A 17,315-nucleotide genomic window follows, 5' to 3' on the forward strand; every position below is an offset into this window, starting at 1 on the left:
TTTTTTTTTTTTTTTTTTTTTCCTTTCAGTGAGGAATTTTTCACCCTTTGCAGAAAGTCTCCTCTCTCACCCTTGCTGCTCACCTGCTGCACACTGAGCACCCGAGACCTATTTTTGAAGGTGTGTTTTGCAAGTGATGCCGTGGTGGTTACAGCTCCCTCCTTGAGGAGGGCTGGGCTGGCCTCTGAAATCCCGTATCCCGCGTGTGTGCGTGAGTGTGTGCGTGAGTGTGTGCGTGTGTGTGTGCGTGTGTGTGGTGTGGGGAGCTGCTGCGGCGGGAGGGGGGGATGAGGCGTGCTGCAGACATGTTGCATGCGCAGTGGCCCACGTCGGGCCCGAGTGGGATGTGGATTATGGGAACCAGCCTCCTCCTGCACCGCTTGTGCCAGGGAATTTGCGCAGCGCWGTCAGCCAGCGGCTGCCGGAGCCCTGGGCGACGGCGCTGAGGCTGGCTCTTCGGGCGGGAGCCCCTGCTTTGCTGTGGGGTTTAGCTAGAGTCCGTGGTCCTGGGAGCACCCCGGTTCTCATCCAGGACTTCTGCACCAAACTCTTCTAAAGTGAAAAACAGCAAAACCCCGAAGGCCCAGCCAAAGCCGCTAGTTCAATGCATCAGGTCTGTGTGAAAGACTCCATAAAAACTGGCTGGCTCCTTGACRTCGTTGTAACTGCTGATAAGAGGTCACGAGTGTTTTTAGTCTTATTCCTCTATCTTATTTTATTTATGTTAGGGATTTCTTGCAGTTATGGTCCCGATTATAKCTTTCTAAAGTCCCAGTGAATATTTATTTAAACATATTAATCTACAATGTGCGGTGGATTTAGGCAAAATGTAAGCCTAAATTTTGCCTTTTGATAGATCTCGCCAATGGAAACTGCACAGGTTGTATTAAGAAAAGGATATTCTTTGGGGGGTGATTTCTTTTGCTGTGTGGTTTTCATTTTTCCTTCCAGGATATTCATAAATTATGGGAAAGAATAGTCGTCTGTCACAAAGCTGACAATTTAACTCCCTGTACTGCATTTTACAGATTTAGTGAACCATGTTTTATCCTTTTTCTCTCCTCTCCCATTTATTTTCTTCAGTTGTAAAAATAGCACCTTTTGCATTTGTATTTTTGGTCTTCAACACTTGTAGGAAGTTTTGCTAGTACAACCTGTTGAATGGAARTTGTCTTTACTACTTACGATGCCAGAAAGTACAGCAAGAGATTTTGACCCAATGAGAGCCATGGCCTACATTCAGAAGGGTCTGAATTCTGCTGTCCTTGAAGTTTATTTTGAAATGCCAGCTGGTATCAGTATCAGCAATGCATTTTCCTACAGAACAACTGCTTGGGAGGATAGAATCTAAACTAGGAAGGAGGAAAGTGGTAAAATACTCTTGGAAAATGCTACTTGAAGCTCCCAGGCAAATAGAAAGATGTGTAATGTTAGAGAAAAAGAGTGCAGAAGTGAAATATCTGAGGATGTATTTAAGTAGCTATTGACTAGCAGCAAGGGTTTTTTTACAGCATCACCTTAGCTTTTCTGTTTTTTCCCAAACTTTTATCCCTTTTTAGCATATATCTATTTGTACTTCCAGCCTATTAACAGAAACATGCATGTAACAGTTGCTTGTTATCACTGGTGTTTCCAGTGGTTTCTTTTGTGCTTTCAAGTTTTTCTTCAGGAATTGGATACATTCTTCCATCTCTGAGAATGAAAGTACACTAGGAAAGCTAGATCAGTATCAGCACTAGGGAAGAAAGAGCTGCACTACTTACATACTAATTTTCTATCTGTCTGTGTCATGAGCTCTGTGGGAATTAATGCCATACAACTTCTTAGTCACTCAGCTCACTGTAAATGATGTTTCTCTGTTTTTTTATTCTTATTCTTTGATCATTATTTACTCATTGTAATGAAAAACATTATGAAGGTCTTTAGATTATCTGATCTGTGTTTCATATATAGAAATTTAAATTTCTATGGATAGAATTTAGTAAATTTTCTGTCTAAATGGCTTTGTATTGAAACACCCATGAAGGCAGTTTAAAGCTAGTGGAATACCATGCTGGTGATGTGTGGCCCTRCCGTTGGAAAGGATAGTTTAATTTCACCATTGGCCTTCCCAGCACGTCAGAATCTGAATATGTCATTTTGTTTTCAGTGCCCTCTGTTCCCTGAAGGAAAGCTTTGGGGTACTGCTCACTCCTGTGTCTGGAATAACTGGCTCAGGCCGTATTGGGGCATTTCTCTTACAGGCTTTTCAAACKTGATCCTAGCATCTGAGCGGCCTTCTGCAGTATTCTTGTTACATGTTGCAACAGTGATCTGCACTGCTCTTCCTGTATTTTCACAGCACACAATATTTATTTTATAGTGCTGTGAGATAATAAGGAAAAAAGTTTTATTTGTTCATTTATGTATGCGATTTTCATCTCTATGGAGTATCCAGTGTGTGTTAAGAGATGCGACTGTAGGAACTAAGTTTAATTAAGTTCAACTGAATTTAATAAATGCAGACATTAATTCCTTATGCTAAAAGAAAATAGAAAATATTAACCTTATATATAATTGTTCTTGAGATGTAAACATACTTGGATTTTACATACTTATTTGATGTATATATATAGTGAGACATGTTTGCTACATATGCTGAAAAGTTGCTTTTTGGTTTTTGAAGATAATTCTGTGTTTTAAATGTTTGAAGAAAGTGATTCCAGTTAATGCAAATTTAAAATATTTAATGAAAGACCCATTTTTCTGAACAGATTATCTATTTGTTCCGTTCTATTTATTCCTTACTTTTCCTTCTCCCCCAAAAAAGAAAGGTTCCCCTAATATGTTATTGCCTTCMTGGGCAACACTACTGCTTAGTTCTGAATAACCTGCATTACACATATTTGTCAATGGGTGAAATCAATAAGTATATTTTAGGCCCAGTTCTAAATTCCACTTGCAGCTTGTTCATCAACTAACAGGAGTATTGCAGTCATGCAGAGTACCTTGCTGAATCACAGGACATTATTAATTAAAACAAAGTGGATAGATAGCTTTATCCAAAAGCATTATAAATTTCTCTTGAAACATTATTGTGACTTGTACAGAAACTTAAAATAGTTKAACATTCAAAATCCCTTGTTCATAGTTGCTTCAAAATATATAATACTATTTAGCTCTATCGCAGTACATTTTGTGTGACATACGAAGTTACTGCTCTTACCTTTTAAAATCTTTTTGGTGCATTCAGTGTGCTAAATTCGAAGAGGCTAGTGGCACCACTTTTCAAAAAAAATACTTGCAGTTTTAATGTAAGATATACGTTAGTTTGTGAACTGCCTTTTTGTTTTTGCTTTGAATGTTTCAGAACAATTTTTCCAAAGTGCAACTTTTAAAGGTAAATCTGAGGCTTCTTGTGTTTTTGTCTGTTACATTCTAGCTAGTCATTGGAAATCTGCTTTGTGCATTGTGGAGTAATGCATATCACTTTTTCTTGTATTAAATCCTTAATACAAATTACTTTTACTTGTATTGAATCAGTTCTGTCTTCTATCATCTGGAGCTGTGCAGTCCAAGCTCTCTTGGCTGATAAAGCAAGCAGTTGGTGTTAATTTTGTACRTTGTTGTCCTGTCAGTGAAGCAGTAGGGTAGCATTTTTTTTCCAGTGTCTTTCTTTATGTTTATTGTTTCTGTTTCTCCTTTCCCTGCCTGTCACTGCCCTCCATAATTTATTTATTTCCACCCCCTTTTCCTGCATGCTAAAGTATGCGTATCACTTTCATTATGAGTAGTAAAGGCCRTACAGCCAGGCTATACTTGTCAGATCTCTGCAAAATTGCTTGTAAGCCTAGGAAGAAGGTATGCARTAACAGAATTCCCTCCATGGGAGTAGAAGGATAACTAGGAAGTGTGAGATTTTTTTTCCCAATATCCCTTGTATGTTTTTAGATGTTTTTATATGGATGGAAAACACACTTTTTCCAGGAGTCCAGAGACCACTTTAATTTTCTTCTCATGAAAGGCAGCCAGTGTGAGGAAGGTAACTGAGTGAAACTGAAGATCTCCTGCTGTAAATTGCAGGCAAAAGAGAAGCTTTAGCAGTAATTAGTATCTTCCCCTTCCTGTATGGTTTGGTTTTCATTCCACTGCCAAGTGGTGCTAACACAACGTGCCTGCTTGCGTGGTAGTCACAAAGTAGCGGAGGGGAAGGACGTGGGATTTAAACCAAKCACAAAACGGTATCTCCAGCTCAGCCAAATTCAGGCCCAGGTGTTGAAACGTAGATTAAACATTTGAAATACTCGTTTTAGGAGCTATAAGCTGTATGTTGTGATTACTGTGCTATTTAATTGAACTGGAGTTGATTTTAATCTCCCACGTCTCCTGGCCAAAATTTGGGCCTCGGTATCGTTCTTTCTGTTGTATCTTGAGCACACGTCCAGTAATGGAAGAGCTATACAGCAAAGCCTGTTACTAGTTTCTATCTTTGGCATTGCATGTTTGCTAATCCACTGCTATGAGCATTAGTTTCTAAGGTATTATCTGAAATGGATTTGTGAAATGGTAGATGGAGTATCAGTCAATGAAACAGAATAATTTTCCTTATAGAAAATGCATGATCAAGCATGGAAGAATAGTTACTAGAAGTGGGTCAGCTGTTCTTTTTTTGTGAACCTTCTGGCTGTACAGCCGGAAGACTTGGATAGTTGTAATGAAAAAAGGGAAGAAAAGTCAACATAAATTTCATGGCTGTGTTTTGTAAATTCTTACACTCATGGACTTTAGTGTTTTAGGACTGGGTGCTAAGAAACCACAGCTGCAGACTGTCAACTGTTTTCTGCCAGCTGGCCTTACAGAAGAAGGGCACCTTAAAAATGAGGATGTGAATATATTTTCGTGAGTCAGCATGGGAAGAGTAAAATTTCAGAAGTGAAGTGCATCAGTGATTATTTAAAAGGGATCATCTTTAACTTTTCACAGAACCACAGAATGGTTGAGGTTGGAAAGGACCTCTGGGGATCATCTAATCTGACTCTACCTCTACTCAACCAGGGTCACCTAAAGTATGTTGTCCAGGATCTTTTCCAGATCAGTTTTGAATATATCTAAGAAGGATATATTTTATATATCTAAGGATGTATTTTGAATATAWCTAAGAATATACCTAAGATATCTACTCTACAACCTCTCTGGGCATCCCATCYATGTTGCTTAGGCACACTCGCAGTAAAAAGTTTATCCTTAAAGTGAATCAAAACTTCCTGTGTTTCATTTTGTGCCTGTTGTCTCTCATCCTGTAGCTGGGCACCATTGAGAAGAATCTGGCCCCATTCTCTATACCATCTCTTTAGATACTTATATRCATTGATAAACTCCCCCTTCAGTTTTTTCTTTCTGCAGGCTGAACAACCCCAGTGCTCTCAGCCTTTTTTCACGTGAGAGATGCTCCAGTTGCTTCATTATCTTAGTGGCCCTTCACTTAGTTTGCTCCAGTATGTCCATGGCCTCTTGTACTGTGGAGCCCAATGCTGACACCCGTAAAGATGTGGGCTTACCAGGGCTAAGCAGAAATCACCTCCTTCTACCTGCTGGCAACGCTCTGCCTAGTGCCATCCAGGAGGCTGGTGACCTCCTTGGTTGCAAGGCTCACGGTTACCTTGAAGGTAACCCCAGGATCCCTAGATCCGTCTCTGAAAACTACTTTCGAGCTGATCAGCCCCCTTTTGTGCATGCTTTTGGAGATTACATGACTCTTACAGTGTTTCTTGGCTAACATTATCTGTATTATACACTTTCCTATTATGAAACAGAAAGAAAGGAAATGTGTTTTTATTTCCAATGCCTCATCTTTCAGACACCCATGACTTTAAAAATCTGAGTTTAACTTTGTGTTTATCTAGCAATATTTTTTCATGTTGCCAATAAAAAGGTCTAATTCAGTTCACGCTCTTATTACTGTGAAAAGATTAATGAACTTTAGTACCGAAACACAAAAATAGTTAAATCTACTTTAAGCTAAGCTTGTAAGCTCTTTGAGGCATGAACAGTATTTGTATCATGTATAGAAGGGCTGGTTTTGGCATAAGCCTACTGCAAGACAGTTGCCAAGAGCACAGAAAGTGACAGAATCAGAAAAAAAATTTATCTTTTGCACGTCTAAAAGCATGTGATGGTATTATAAAAATGTTCACTATAGCAAATTTCATTCTTTCCACAAATAATTGTGTATGCCTCCATATTTCTCCTCAGACAAGTTTTGCTCCACTGCATAATTATTAAAATATCTGGAAAAAAGCTTTCTAAAGACCAGGAATTATATTTGCAATGAGTGGTGGTGACTATGTGTATGCCTACGTGGTGCATTTTGGACAGACATGTGCTTGCTTCTCCACTACCTTTGCTATGTTAAAATGATATTAGGCTGGTGCTGACAGGTTCTGCTTGTTGGCATGGATGTGACACAGCAGGAGCAGAGTCATGTGGCTCTCTGCCATTTCGGAGTGCGGGCAGGCACGAACGTGGGTCAGCACAGAATACAACATATAGAAATACCTTGTGTGGCTGAATACATTGCTMATGCCTCTGGCCTGATTCTGTGTCAGAAGTAGTGTCTTGAGTGAAAACATGCTGATGGCAATTTCATTCTGCATCCAAATTTTTGCCACAGACCACAGAAGCATTAAGCAGATCAGCTGACAAGGGAATCTCTGCTAATACAAACACAAAATAAGGAGATTTAAAGAGAATCAAAATAAACTGAGAGATAAAAATTGATTTGCTGACATTAAGATAGTTCTGAACAATATTCCTACCTGTAAAGCAAGGGGCAGAGGGGCAGAGAATTATAATGTAAGATTCTTATGTTATCTCAAGAGCCGAGTTTGTCTTTTCATTGCAAATTAGATAGAATCGTCTTCATCCATATAGTGTATTTAATGACTTCTGTCGGTAAGTGTCTGTTTTGAGAAAACTTCCGTTATTAATCATCAGAGATCTTGTCTCTAGGCCTGCATGAGCATGGTGGTGACCTTGTCCATTCTTTCACTTGTGAAACATGCTTTTCACAGTACACCAAGAGTAAGATTTTAGGCAAGTCTGGTCAAAATTTAAAGCAAGATCTAGCTAGTTAGGATAAAGAGATATAGACTGTCTTTATAGCTGTCCTCTTTTTTGAGGCAGTCAGAAGCCAAAGCAGAACAGTAGCCATGTATTTTTATTTTTCCTGCTCAATTCTTCTGAAGGTAGAGCTGAAGATCTGATGCCCATTTCCACAGTCACTTCTGTCAGTTGTTTGTCACTGTGCCTGTGCAGCCTCATCGGTTGTGCTGCTACACACGTGCGTGTGCAGGAGCATGATAAATAGGATCCTCAGACTGAGGCAACTTAAAATCCATGGGTATTATTTTGTTTGTTTATTTCTTTTTTCTTTCTTTTTTTCTCCCCYCCCCCCCCCCCTTTTTTTTTGACTCAGTTCTCTGGTTGCATTCACTATGCAGCCCCATAGTAGAGAAAAAGCTGTAATGGTGAAACAGGAAAGAGCACTGCCACTGAGAAAAACAACGTGGCATAAATGCTGCTATTAATACATAGATGTTCTGAAGTTTGTTTATTTCTTTTTTCTTTCTTTTTTTCTCCGTTCCCCCCCCCCCTTTTTTTTTGACTCAGTTCTCTGGTTGCATTCACTATGCAGCCCCATAGTAGAGAAAAAGCTGTAATGGTGAAACAGGAAAGAGCACTGCCACTGAGAAAAACAACGTGGCATAAATGCTGCTATTAATACATAGATGTTCTGAATAAAGGATATGATTGTGGTTTGTTGATATGGAAGTAACCTTCCTTTGGTAATCTTAAAAATCCAACCTTTCTCATATGGAATAGATATTTTTGTCTTGTTTTTATAGGTTGATAAAGTAAAAACATAAGGTCTTCTTTGGTTTAATTTTCAGATGTGATAATCAAATTCTGGCATTTACCTTGCCAAATGAGAGAACGAATTCATAAAAGCTTGTTTCGTTTATTACTATATTTACATGTATTTATTACTGACATGTATGACTGTGTAGTTTAGATCATAGAATAAGGTTACTCTAAGAAACTGAATTTCTTGCCTAGCCCAAGGTGGTAGATTGTGATAAAAGGATCCTCAGTGATTCAGTATCAATGTATCTACATATTCAGATGCAGTAAAATAAACTGATATGAAGCTTCAGGCTTGTTGAAACTGGAGATATTTTGGCAATAAAACTTAAAACAATTTTATATTCACTTGAGTTTTCTACACAAACTACAGCTAATACAGATTTTTCGAAATATTCAGCCTGGCTTGTGATCCTTCCGAGTAAATCTGTGTTGTCAGCTTTTTCCTCAGGTTTATTGTGGGGACTGATGCATGCTAATGTGTTCGGGTTGTATGACTAATTGTCCTTTTGAGTTTTACTTGGGCTCTCTTATACCGTTGTCTGTCAACACTATCTTTTAGCTATTCATTTTCTGAGTTTCATTAAAATTTGCTTTTCCTGAGTGAGAGAACATAACTCTCGTAGTATATCATATATAGTAGATCATAGTACAGTAATAAGCTTACCAGATTTAAATTGGGTTTGTCTATTTAACTTCTTTGCTATTATCAAGAATACAAAGGTACTAATGTGAAAGATATGAAGATAAAATGCATAGTTCAAATTGTAAACCTATGATGATATTTGGACTCCTTACTTGTTTTTTTGCGCTGTTATCCGTCTGCATCAAAGGTATTCAAACACTCCAGACTTCTTAGCAACTTCAGATAGGCATTGAAGGTAGGGATAAAAAATAAACAAACAAACACCACACAATAAAATTTGTATTTTTTCCTTCCAGTGTGGAATTTCTAGCTATCTAGATCTGGGTTGGCAAAAATTAGCTGTGGATCAGAACTGACTCTTAAAATCAGTGTGTTGATAGTGGAGGCTGTAGTGCCTGAGTGGCATTAGGGCTTCGTGACTTAAGTGACTGTTATTTTTAAAAGGTGATTTGAAAAATGTGCTATGGCTCATTCTGAGGCTCTTATGTTTGCACTTAAAAATGCAGCTGAAATTGTCAACATAGGTCTTGAAAATGGTTCCCATAGGGAATGTTGTTATGAATCACTGAAAAGTAAAGGAATGAAACTGTGTAACGTATCAGTGACAGCTATGAGTCATAGCTTCTGATGGAAGTAATGTAGGACAGTTTGTGCAACTGTATGCAGACAGCAGCTCTGGTATGGAAATGTGAAAATACTACAAAATATATTCCTAAAAACAATTTGCAGGCAGGGTTTAAGCTCCAAAGGGAATCAGAATAGGGTCAGTTCTGAGGTTATTTTAGTTATCCAAGGAGACTGGATTTTGGTTCCTGGGTTGTTATATTTCTCTGGTTTTGAGAGTTCTTTTATTTTTTTTTTCTCCTTCAAAGCTTAGTACTTGGGATTCTGTAAATGTGACCCTTTTCCCTATCTGTTCTTTTTCAGGGAAATCCTGTACTAGCTGCCTGTTATCATTTTGAAATAGAAGCTGAGAAGCCGAAAACATGTTGGAAACAATTGGTAATATTTATCAGCCTATTTCTGTGACTAAATTAAGCKTGCCTGATAGATTTAGGACATTACTATACATAGTTGAAATACATTTTGTCAAAAATAGCTACTGCATTTAGAAATATATCGTATATTTTATTTTTGCATTTTGTATTGAAAAACACAAAGATGTATCATCATTTGTTTAGTGTATTTAATTTAGCCTGTTGTCTTAATTTCATTAATTTTTAATAGTATTAAAACAGTTTGTATGAAAAAGACTTCCYCTCCCCGCTTTTGGGTCTCTCTGTTGCTTCTTATTTACAGTTGCCTGTAGCCACGATTTCTGCAACTGAATTTTAATGAAGATTCTTACGCATTTGCAACCCAATTCTTAATGAACAAGAGTGCAATTTCCTTTGACTTCAGTTTTGTGCTTTGCCTGTGACTTCCTGATTAATTAAGACATGTTTGGGCTGGGATTTTTTTTCAGACCTGAACCATTCAAGTTCCCTCAACAGAAGAGGGTGATACCTTAAACTCTGTTTACCTGCTTGTACGTGAATCTTTCTAAACTGCTGCTGACTGGGTATGAATGTCACTACAGATACGCATCGGGCCCTCCAGGCCGTGGAGCGCTTGCAGGCCAGGCTTCGGGATCGAGGTGATACTGCAAATGAGGAAAAGCTGAGCTTACTAAAATCGGTGCTGCAGAGTCCCCTCTTCAGCCAGATTCTCAACCTTCAGACCTCTGTTCAGCAGCTGAGAGATCAGGTAGGAAAATCCCCCTCCYCAGCTCAAGAGGAAAATTGATTACAAGTTGCGAAATGTATGTGTCTCTTTGCATGCTGAATAGTGAAATGGGGTAGCTTGAATTAAGAGCTGATCGAAGGCTTCAGAGAACGGCGGGAGAGATGGGCACTGACTTCACTGGGCTTTGCTGAAGTCCGCAGTGTGTGTGTTTTTATGTTTTTGTGTACTTGCTGTTACTTATTGATGTGTGAGGTGTAGAAATGCCGATGTTGGGTGGAGTGTTAACATATGACTCTGCCCTTCAAAAGGAAGCAGCAGACATATTTTGGATGTGGTCTTAAGACTCTTAGGAACCTTTTCCTGCTCTTCTGCATCTTACCCTGCTAAAAATGAGAATATGCAAGGAAAATTGTTTCCATAATACGGACTTTGTAAGGAAATGAGTATTGATCCTTCTTATTATTTAGAAGTAAGTGATTAAAGACAACCAAAGCTCCTACTGGGAAGACTATCCCTTCCCTTGCTTGAGATAGTGTTACTTTTCTGCATGTCCTCAGTGAGGGTAAGGAAAAGGACGTCTGTATTTTAAAGATTCAGTTAGTAGTATTATTTCCTTGTCATCAAGAGTAACAACTTGAATATAAAAAGTAGTTCAGCAATTTGGTTAGGACTAGACTGTGCATCTAGCACTGCAAATAATAGTTGCTGCTGTTAACTGCTGTAAGATGGGTAGCTCTGAGTCTGGTATGCAGAAATGAAGTGGGAGGAGACAGCCCCTGCAGTTTGCCCTTGCTGGCTGCTTGGAGTTGCATCTGGTCGTTGACAAGATCTCCACCGGTGAAAAGTCCTAGTGTTCTGGAGCCTGTCACAGCAGAAAACCGCGGCCTGGCTCTTTGTTGTTTCTTGTTGATCATCTTGGTGCTATTTTATACAGACAAGAAATACACTGGAGTGGTATTTACAGCTCCATACGTTACCCTCTYTTTCCAGTTTTGATTTTTTGGTATGTAGAAACTAGGTTACTTGAAATGATTGGAGTGATTAAAAAAATTCTAAGGAAAAAGTTCATTCTACTATATGAAAAGGAAAATCTAAAACTGACCTCCAAAATTTACAGTAAATTCTGTGGTTTATGGCTGTGGAAACACATCCTCAGAAGTGAAGGTGTGCCCGAAGCTTTACTAGGAATTTGCTGAAAAAGCAAATTAAATTCTCAATGCTAGACGTTAACTGTGAGGTTAACGGATACTTCTCTGCTTAAAAACACTCACCAAAACTAATTAAATGAAGCAACTAAACTGATAGTGGAGATAGGTAATTTCACATACATATTTTTTAAAAAGCAAACCAGACACTCAGCTGCCCTGTACCTACAGGTTTATCTGTGCAGTAATTTTAGGGGTCTGTGCTTTTGGACGGTACCTGTCCAGTCTTGCTGCCATAGGAACTATTTGTGTTCTAATGTGTGTTAATAGGAACACTTTCACATGCAAATGTATGTTTCTACGTGTTCTTAGATTTGGGTCAGCTCTTCAGCAACGAGCCCAGTGTCTCTGTAAAACCATTTTTTCCCTGGATTTTAGATTACAACATTATGTGTTTCTTCTTTGCTTTATTTAAATGTTTATAAAGAACACTATTGAAACAGGACAAATAAGAAAATAGAAAATAAGAAAATAGGTTAAAGAAATTAATTTTCTTGGTATTTTTCAGTTTTGTTCAAGACCACTCTTCACTTTTCTATTTTTGGTTGGTTTGTTGATGTTGTGGTTTTGAAACTCTTAACTTACTGGTTGGTGAGATTGCAAGGCACATGAATGGTGGCGCAGCTTTTTCACTAAGCTCTGGCAGAGTGAGGAAGGAGGCAAGATGTTTCCCAAGCACTTGGAGTTGTCTGTTTGGGTCATGATACCAAACGGAGCTGAGCTGTGCAGTGACGAGGTGTTGTGGGGTGATACTCAGTAAAGACTTAAGGTAGCTAAACTTATTTTGACTTCTCACAGTGACCTGGACTGAAAGTTGTACTGAAGTCTCTTTCTTTTCGGAGTTAAGCATAGGTGACAGTTTAACAATTTGTTCATTAATTTTTTGATTGTTTGTGAGTTTTTAAAGAGTTCTAAGGCTCTTGCAAACTCAGGAGAGGGCCATCTTTTAGGAAAGAGTGGGCTGGAAGAGAGCATGGAAGCAGAGGAGTGGCAGTTGCAATTTATTTCTAAATCAAACTGATTTATTGCAGGCATCAAAACGCAAGTAGGTCACTAAATGAGACCTGCTTGTGGGTGTATAGTGGCCTCATCARTGATTCTGAGGGTGGGAGATAATACCATTTGGAGCAGCCATATGCAGAAAGCATAGAAATGATAGCACGAACCGCATCTTTTGTTTGTGTAATGAGTCTGGAAAGTAGTTTGAGAAATCGAATAATTGCTGTGTTTTCCTAGACAAAAGACAAGCTGTAAATGTCTAGTTTTCACACACAAATACTGTTAGCATTCCTGTGACAATCACTACCTTCTTTTAGGGTGTAAAATATTAGACTGCCTGTTTTTTCTTTCCTATGGATATGTATTCTTTTAAGCACCAAATGAAGATGCGAGACAGCTTGTGTTTCTCCATATGTGGTGGTGGTTTGGAATACGTTACCCAGTTTCCTTAAAGCTTCTCTGTGTTAATTGGAAGTTGATCCCTTTCACTGTTGGTGTGGGCTACCCGGAATCTCTTGAGTTATGCACAGTGGTGTGGACTTAGCGGCATGTTGCTTCATCTGAATGTTGATGAGGCATGCTGACTTTGAATCTGATACTTTGATGCCTATTTATACGTGCTTTAAAGACTTTTTCTTAAACAGGCAAACAAAACGTGTTTTCATTGCAAAGTGAAGAATTTGAGTAGGAAAACTGTAGAATATGATTGTATTTATTAAATGGGTGTTTTTTTGAGAATGACTGTTATGACTTCACCAGTCACTTGAACTGGGGAGCACCAAAATAACCAGATATTTTTTTCTCCCTCTTAATATCTTCATTCTTCAGTAAGTGTTTGTTTTCTGATGCTGAAAAGCAAGCTCAGTGTTTGAAGATACAGGAGTGAAACAAAGTAAAATTAGAGATTGTGAGTGCCTGATTAATGTTTTCTTTTCCAGACAAAATAATAATATTCAGGCAGCAGTGGCAGTCCTTCCCTGTCTCTTGTTTCCTTTCCTTTTTGTCTCTCACTTGTCCAGCTCCTCCTCCCTCCTCCAGTCAGCTCAGCTCTACCAAAACAAAAAAAATCCTTTCCTTGGCTAGGCTACATTCCTCAGATTTTTTTCCTTGCGAGTTTGACCCTAGTTATTTCCACACAATGCAAGAATGGAAAAGCACTTTCTCTGCAGTGCAGCCACATACTGGATWACACGTGATAGCTGGGTGCTCAGCACTGCACAGCGAATTTAGGAAAGATGTGAAATGGAGAAACTATACCTTTTGAATTGTTTGTGAATAGTCCTTTAACTCAGTGATTTGCACAATGAATGAGAACGTTTGGTTATTATTTTGAATGCTTGTCTCCACAAAAACATTGTGCTGTCATTTGAAACAAAATATTTCACATACTCAATTAGGGAAAAAAAAAAAAAAAGAAAAAAAGAAAAATCCGCTGCGCAGGGCTGGGGATGGAGCCTGTTCCCGGAGCAGTGACTGGCACAGCGGCCAGAGCTGCTTCGGAAGGGTGTCTCCTCCATAGCTGGAACTGCTTTTTCTCCTCAAAAGAGGAGTTTGGGGGGAGGGGCGGGTAGACTTCTGCGAAGGGGCTTTCGGCGGGTTCCTCGCTCCCCGTCCCCTCCTGCAGGATTTCCGCCGCAGCCGAGCTGTGCTTCGTTACTTTTCATTGCTGCTGTCACTCGTGTTGACCTTTTTGTTGCTCAGCACGCCCAAATACGAGATGAAATATTTCCTGGTGTTGCATGTGATCTTAGAAGGCGGTGGGCTCAAAGCCTGAGATGCAGAAGCGCTGAGAGTTTTCCTTTGAATGCTGAAATCTAGAAGTGCTGATTCTGTTCCTTTAAGTGCTGGTATACTGCAGACGTGACTGGAATAGTGTCTTTTTTATTAAAAACATCTTAAGCAACTACATGTAAGCAGTATTTGATTGCATTTAGCATCTAACTATGTGTGTCTGTAGCATAAGTTTTATCACGCTCTGTGGTATCAGTGAATTTTCTTTTTGTCTAATGCCAAATTATGTCAATATTGCAGATGTTACATACCGTAAAGAGAAAGCCAATCAAGGCAAATTAGCATAAGCCAAATTATAGAACAAAGCAATATTCTTTCATGCAGTACTTACATAATCACAGTGCTATGAAACACTTTCATGATGGAATTAAAGTGATTTTATTACTGCCAAGTAGTACAATTTATATTTTATGATTTTTTTTTTTGCAACCACAAGAGCATCATTTTTCCAAGATTTCCAGTTGTGGTGTATTTTTCCCTCTGGAATGACCTATACTTGTGTGATTAGCAATAATACACACCAGTTTTTCTCCACTTTTCCTCCTAAGAGCCTGTATTTGGGGAGGAGTGGAAGGGGCGGTGAACAAAAAGAAGAAAGAGATCATGACATTTCCTTTTCCAGTTCATCTGGGAATTCTGAACTCCAGCCTTTGGATTTATTATAAATGTTATTATAAAATAGCAATTTTTTGAGATTGTATGTTTGTTTGGGGAGAGAAGGGAAGATTGATTCTGAAATACGTGTTTTTGCCACAGATATGCAACACACTATTTTGTTAACAGTTTGGTGTTTTTTTTTTCCATATGAGTTTTGATCACAAATCAGAAGCCAGTTCATGTGAAGCAGGATTTTCCTATTAAGCATGTCCTCCATTGAACATTTAACTCTATTTCCTTAAAAACAGATGTAATCTGAATGAAGTGCCGCTGTCAGTTATTACAGAAGACCTAATGTTTCACAGTGCATTCTGATATGCCATAGACATGAGTTTTATTGCAAATTGGAGGTGAAGCTTTTAAAAGGTCTAATTAAACTGCTGTAGATTGGAGAGTGCCTCTTCCTAGTCTATGAAGAGTGCACTATTTCTTTTCAGCAATATTTCAGCTAGCATGCAAACCTCAGAAAGAGGGATAGTTCAGTGCTGTTCTCTGCAATGCACACAATGTTTTAGAAARGGAGTATCTTTCTTTGACTTTATAACATTTGGGATACCAGATCCATGTACAATGGCCTGTGAGTACACATTAGAAATAATTTGAGTTTGAGCCTCAAAGGCCACTTCATCATGCCTTGGAAATGTAAAAAGATTTTTAGGCAGAAGCAAATTGTGAATCCTGCTAATTGTAGCGATGTAATAATAGTCCTAAAGATAATCAGTTGATCCATAAAAAATGTTTGCAGTAAGGAATGTGACAGTGGCATATATTAAAATATTTGAAGGTGAATGAGAGCAAAAAAATGAAGCAAACCGACTGACAAAATTTCAATTATATATGGACAAATACTGAAACAGGTGAGGTGTGAAGGTGAAAGATCTATTGTGTGGATGCTTATGCAGGTAGGAAAACATGCTGTAACATGACCTTTATGATTAATATGATTACTTTAACAGAAGTGACATATTTAAAAAGTTGAAACTGATGCATTAATCATTTAGAAAAAGTAGAGTTTAGAAAGTAATTTTAAAAATACACTTAACATTTAGATTTTTTTTTCATTTTTGAAATTTAAAAATAAGATTTTGAGGAAAGAAAAAATTCCTGTTTTCTGTACTGAAGTACAGAAAGCTGTGGGTTTTTTGCACCATTGAACTATTAAAAGTATTTAGTGCCACACTGTTGTAGTCTTTGGAATTATTGTGCCGTGCAAACATGAAACAGGTTTATTTGAAGTAAAATAGTTCTTGCTGGTAGTCAACAAGCAAGTGGGACAATGGACAAACTTCTGCTTCTCCTGAGGTTTATTCATTTGTATAAAGAAACATCTGCATTCTGCTACTCCCAACCACTCTATTAGATGGATCAGCAGACTCCTGGTTGGAAATGGGCAGTTAACTATGGCTGAGCAGGTTGGAGGTTTTTTCTTCTTTTATTTTCTGCTGTGAGAAATAGTTGTCTTTCTAAAAGTAGGATTGTGATTTTTCAAACCATCCTGATGATTTTAGACTTGTTTACTAATTCGATATTTAGCTATTGAGTTCATGGAGAGATTCATAGTRGCAGCCTTAGAGTATAGCGACGCAAAAACCCTGGTCAGTGAAATTTTAACTGGCCTTTTATTTTCTACAGAGTTGGTGAGGTTCATCCAATATACATATCATTTTTTTTTCATTGCAAAATAATTGATTACTTTATCTTAAAAARTCTGGATTCTATTGAAACAGCTTGTTCAGACTTTTTTACCACTACCTAAAGCTACCTTTTTTTACCACTACCTTTGGGCTGCTGTGTTCGTATGATTAAAAGATTTCTAGGCAGAGTGTGGAGAACAGTTTTATATTATTTCTATCATTTTTGTGTTGTGTATTATGCTGATAACTTGAAACTTCACATCAGTTATTAATGTACAAAACATTCTTTTTGTAATATTGAGATACTAAATATTTTTAACAAACAGTTGGCTAACCATAATACTGTTTAATCAGTAGGATGAGTTTGTGGCTATAGATGTATATACTATTACCAATCTTTTTCAGGTAAATATAACMCCTTCCATACATACCACTAGTGAGTTCCCTCAGCTTCTCCATCATGGTCTGAGTGTGGGTTCCTCACTGCATAATGAGTCGTATTTATTGGCTCAGCAGAACGGCAGCGCAGCTAACGTACTGGAAGCATCGATGAGATCCGTCACTCCTCAGATTAATGGAAAGTCCTCTAGTGATGACTTTGAGCAGCTGATCAGAAATATGTCCCAGGTAACTGTGTCTTCTGGTAACCGTGAAGTATAAATCACCATTTATCTGGTAGATTAAAATATATGTTTACTTATTTTAAAGGAATTGAGTTATTAAGCAAACCTCAACTCTTTTGATATATGAAACAAAATT

At 38.2% G+C, this 17,315-nt stretch overlaps 1 protein-coding gene across 10 annotated transcripts in view; it reads left to right on the top strand.

The window, feature by feature from the left end:
• The first annotated feature begins 34 nt into the window (after positions 1 to 34).
• The window catches only part of MPDZ (multiple PDZ domain crumbs cell polarity complex component), a 96,311-nt gene continuing 79,030 nt past the window's right edge, over positions 35 to 17,315 (top strand). For 9 of the 10 annotated variants that reach the window (XM_085307052.1, XM_085306975.1, XM_085306982.1 and 6 more), the window contains exons 1-4: positions 35 to 120; positions 9,473 to 9,547; positions 10,125 to 10,291; positions 16,962 to 17,183. In XM_085307052.1, coding sequence (XP_085163178.1) covers positions 9,532 to 9,547; positions 10,125 to 10,291; positions 16,962 to 17,183 — 405 coding nt within the window. In that variant the 5' untranslated portion in view covers positions 35 to 120; positions 9,473 to 9,531. The remainder of the gene's footprint in view (positions 121 to 9,472; positions 9,548 to 10,124; positions 10,292 to 16,961; positions 17,184 to 17,315) is intronic. The other variant, XM_085307025.1, reaches the window with a different exon arrangement.

Source organism: Rhea americana, unplaced genomic scaffold (assembly GCF_003343005.1).
Source record: "Rhea americana isolate MKP2758 unplaced genomic scaffold, rheAme1 scaffold_103, whole genome shotgun sequence".
NCBI lineage: Eukaryota > Metazoa > Chordata > Aves > Rheiformes > Rheidae > Rhea > Rhea americana.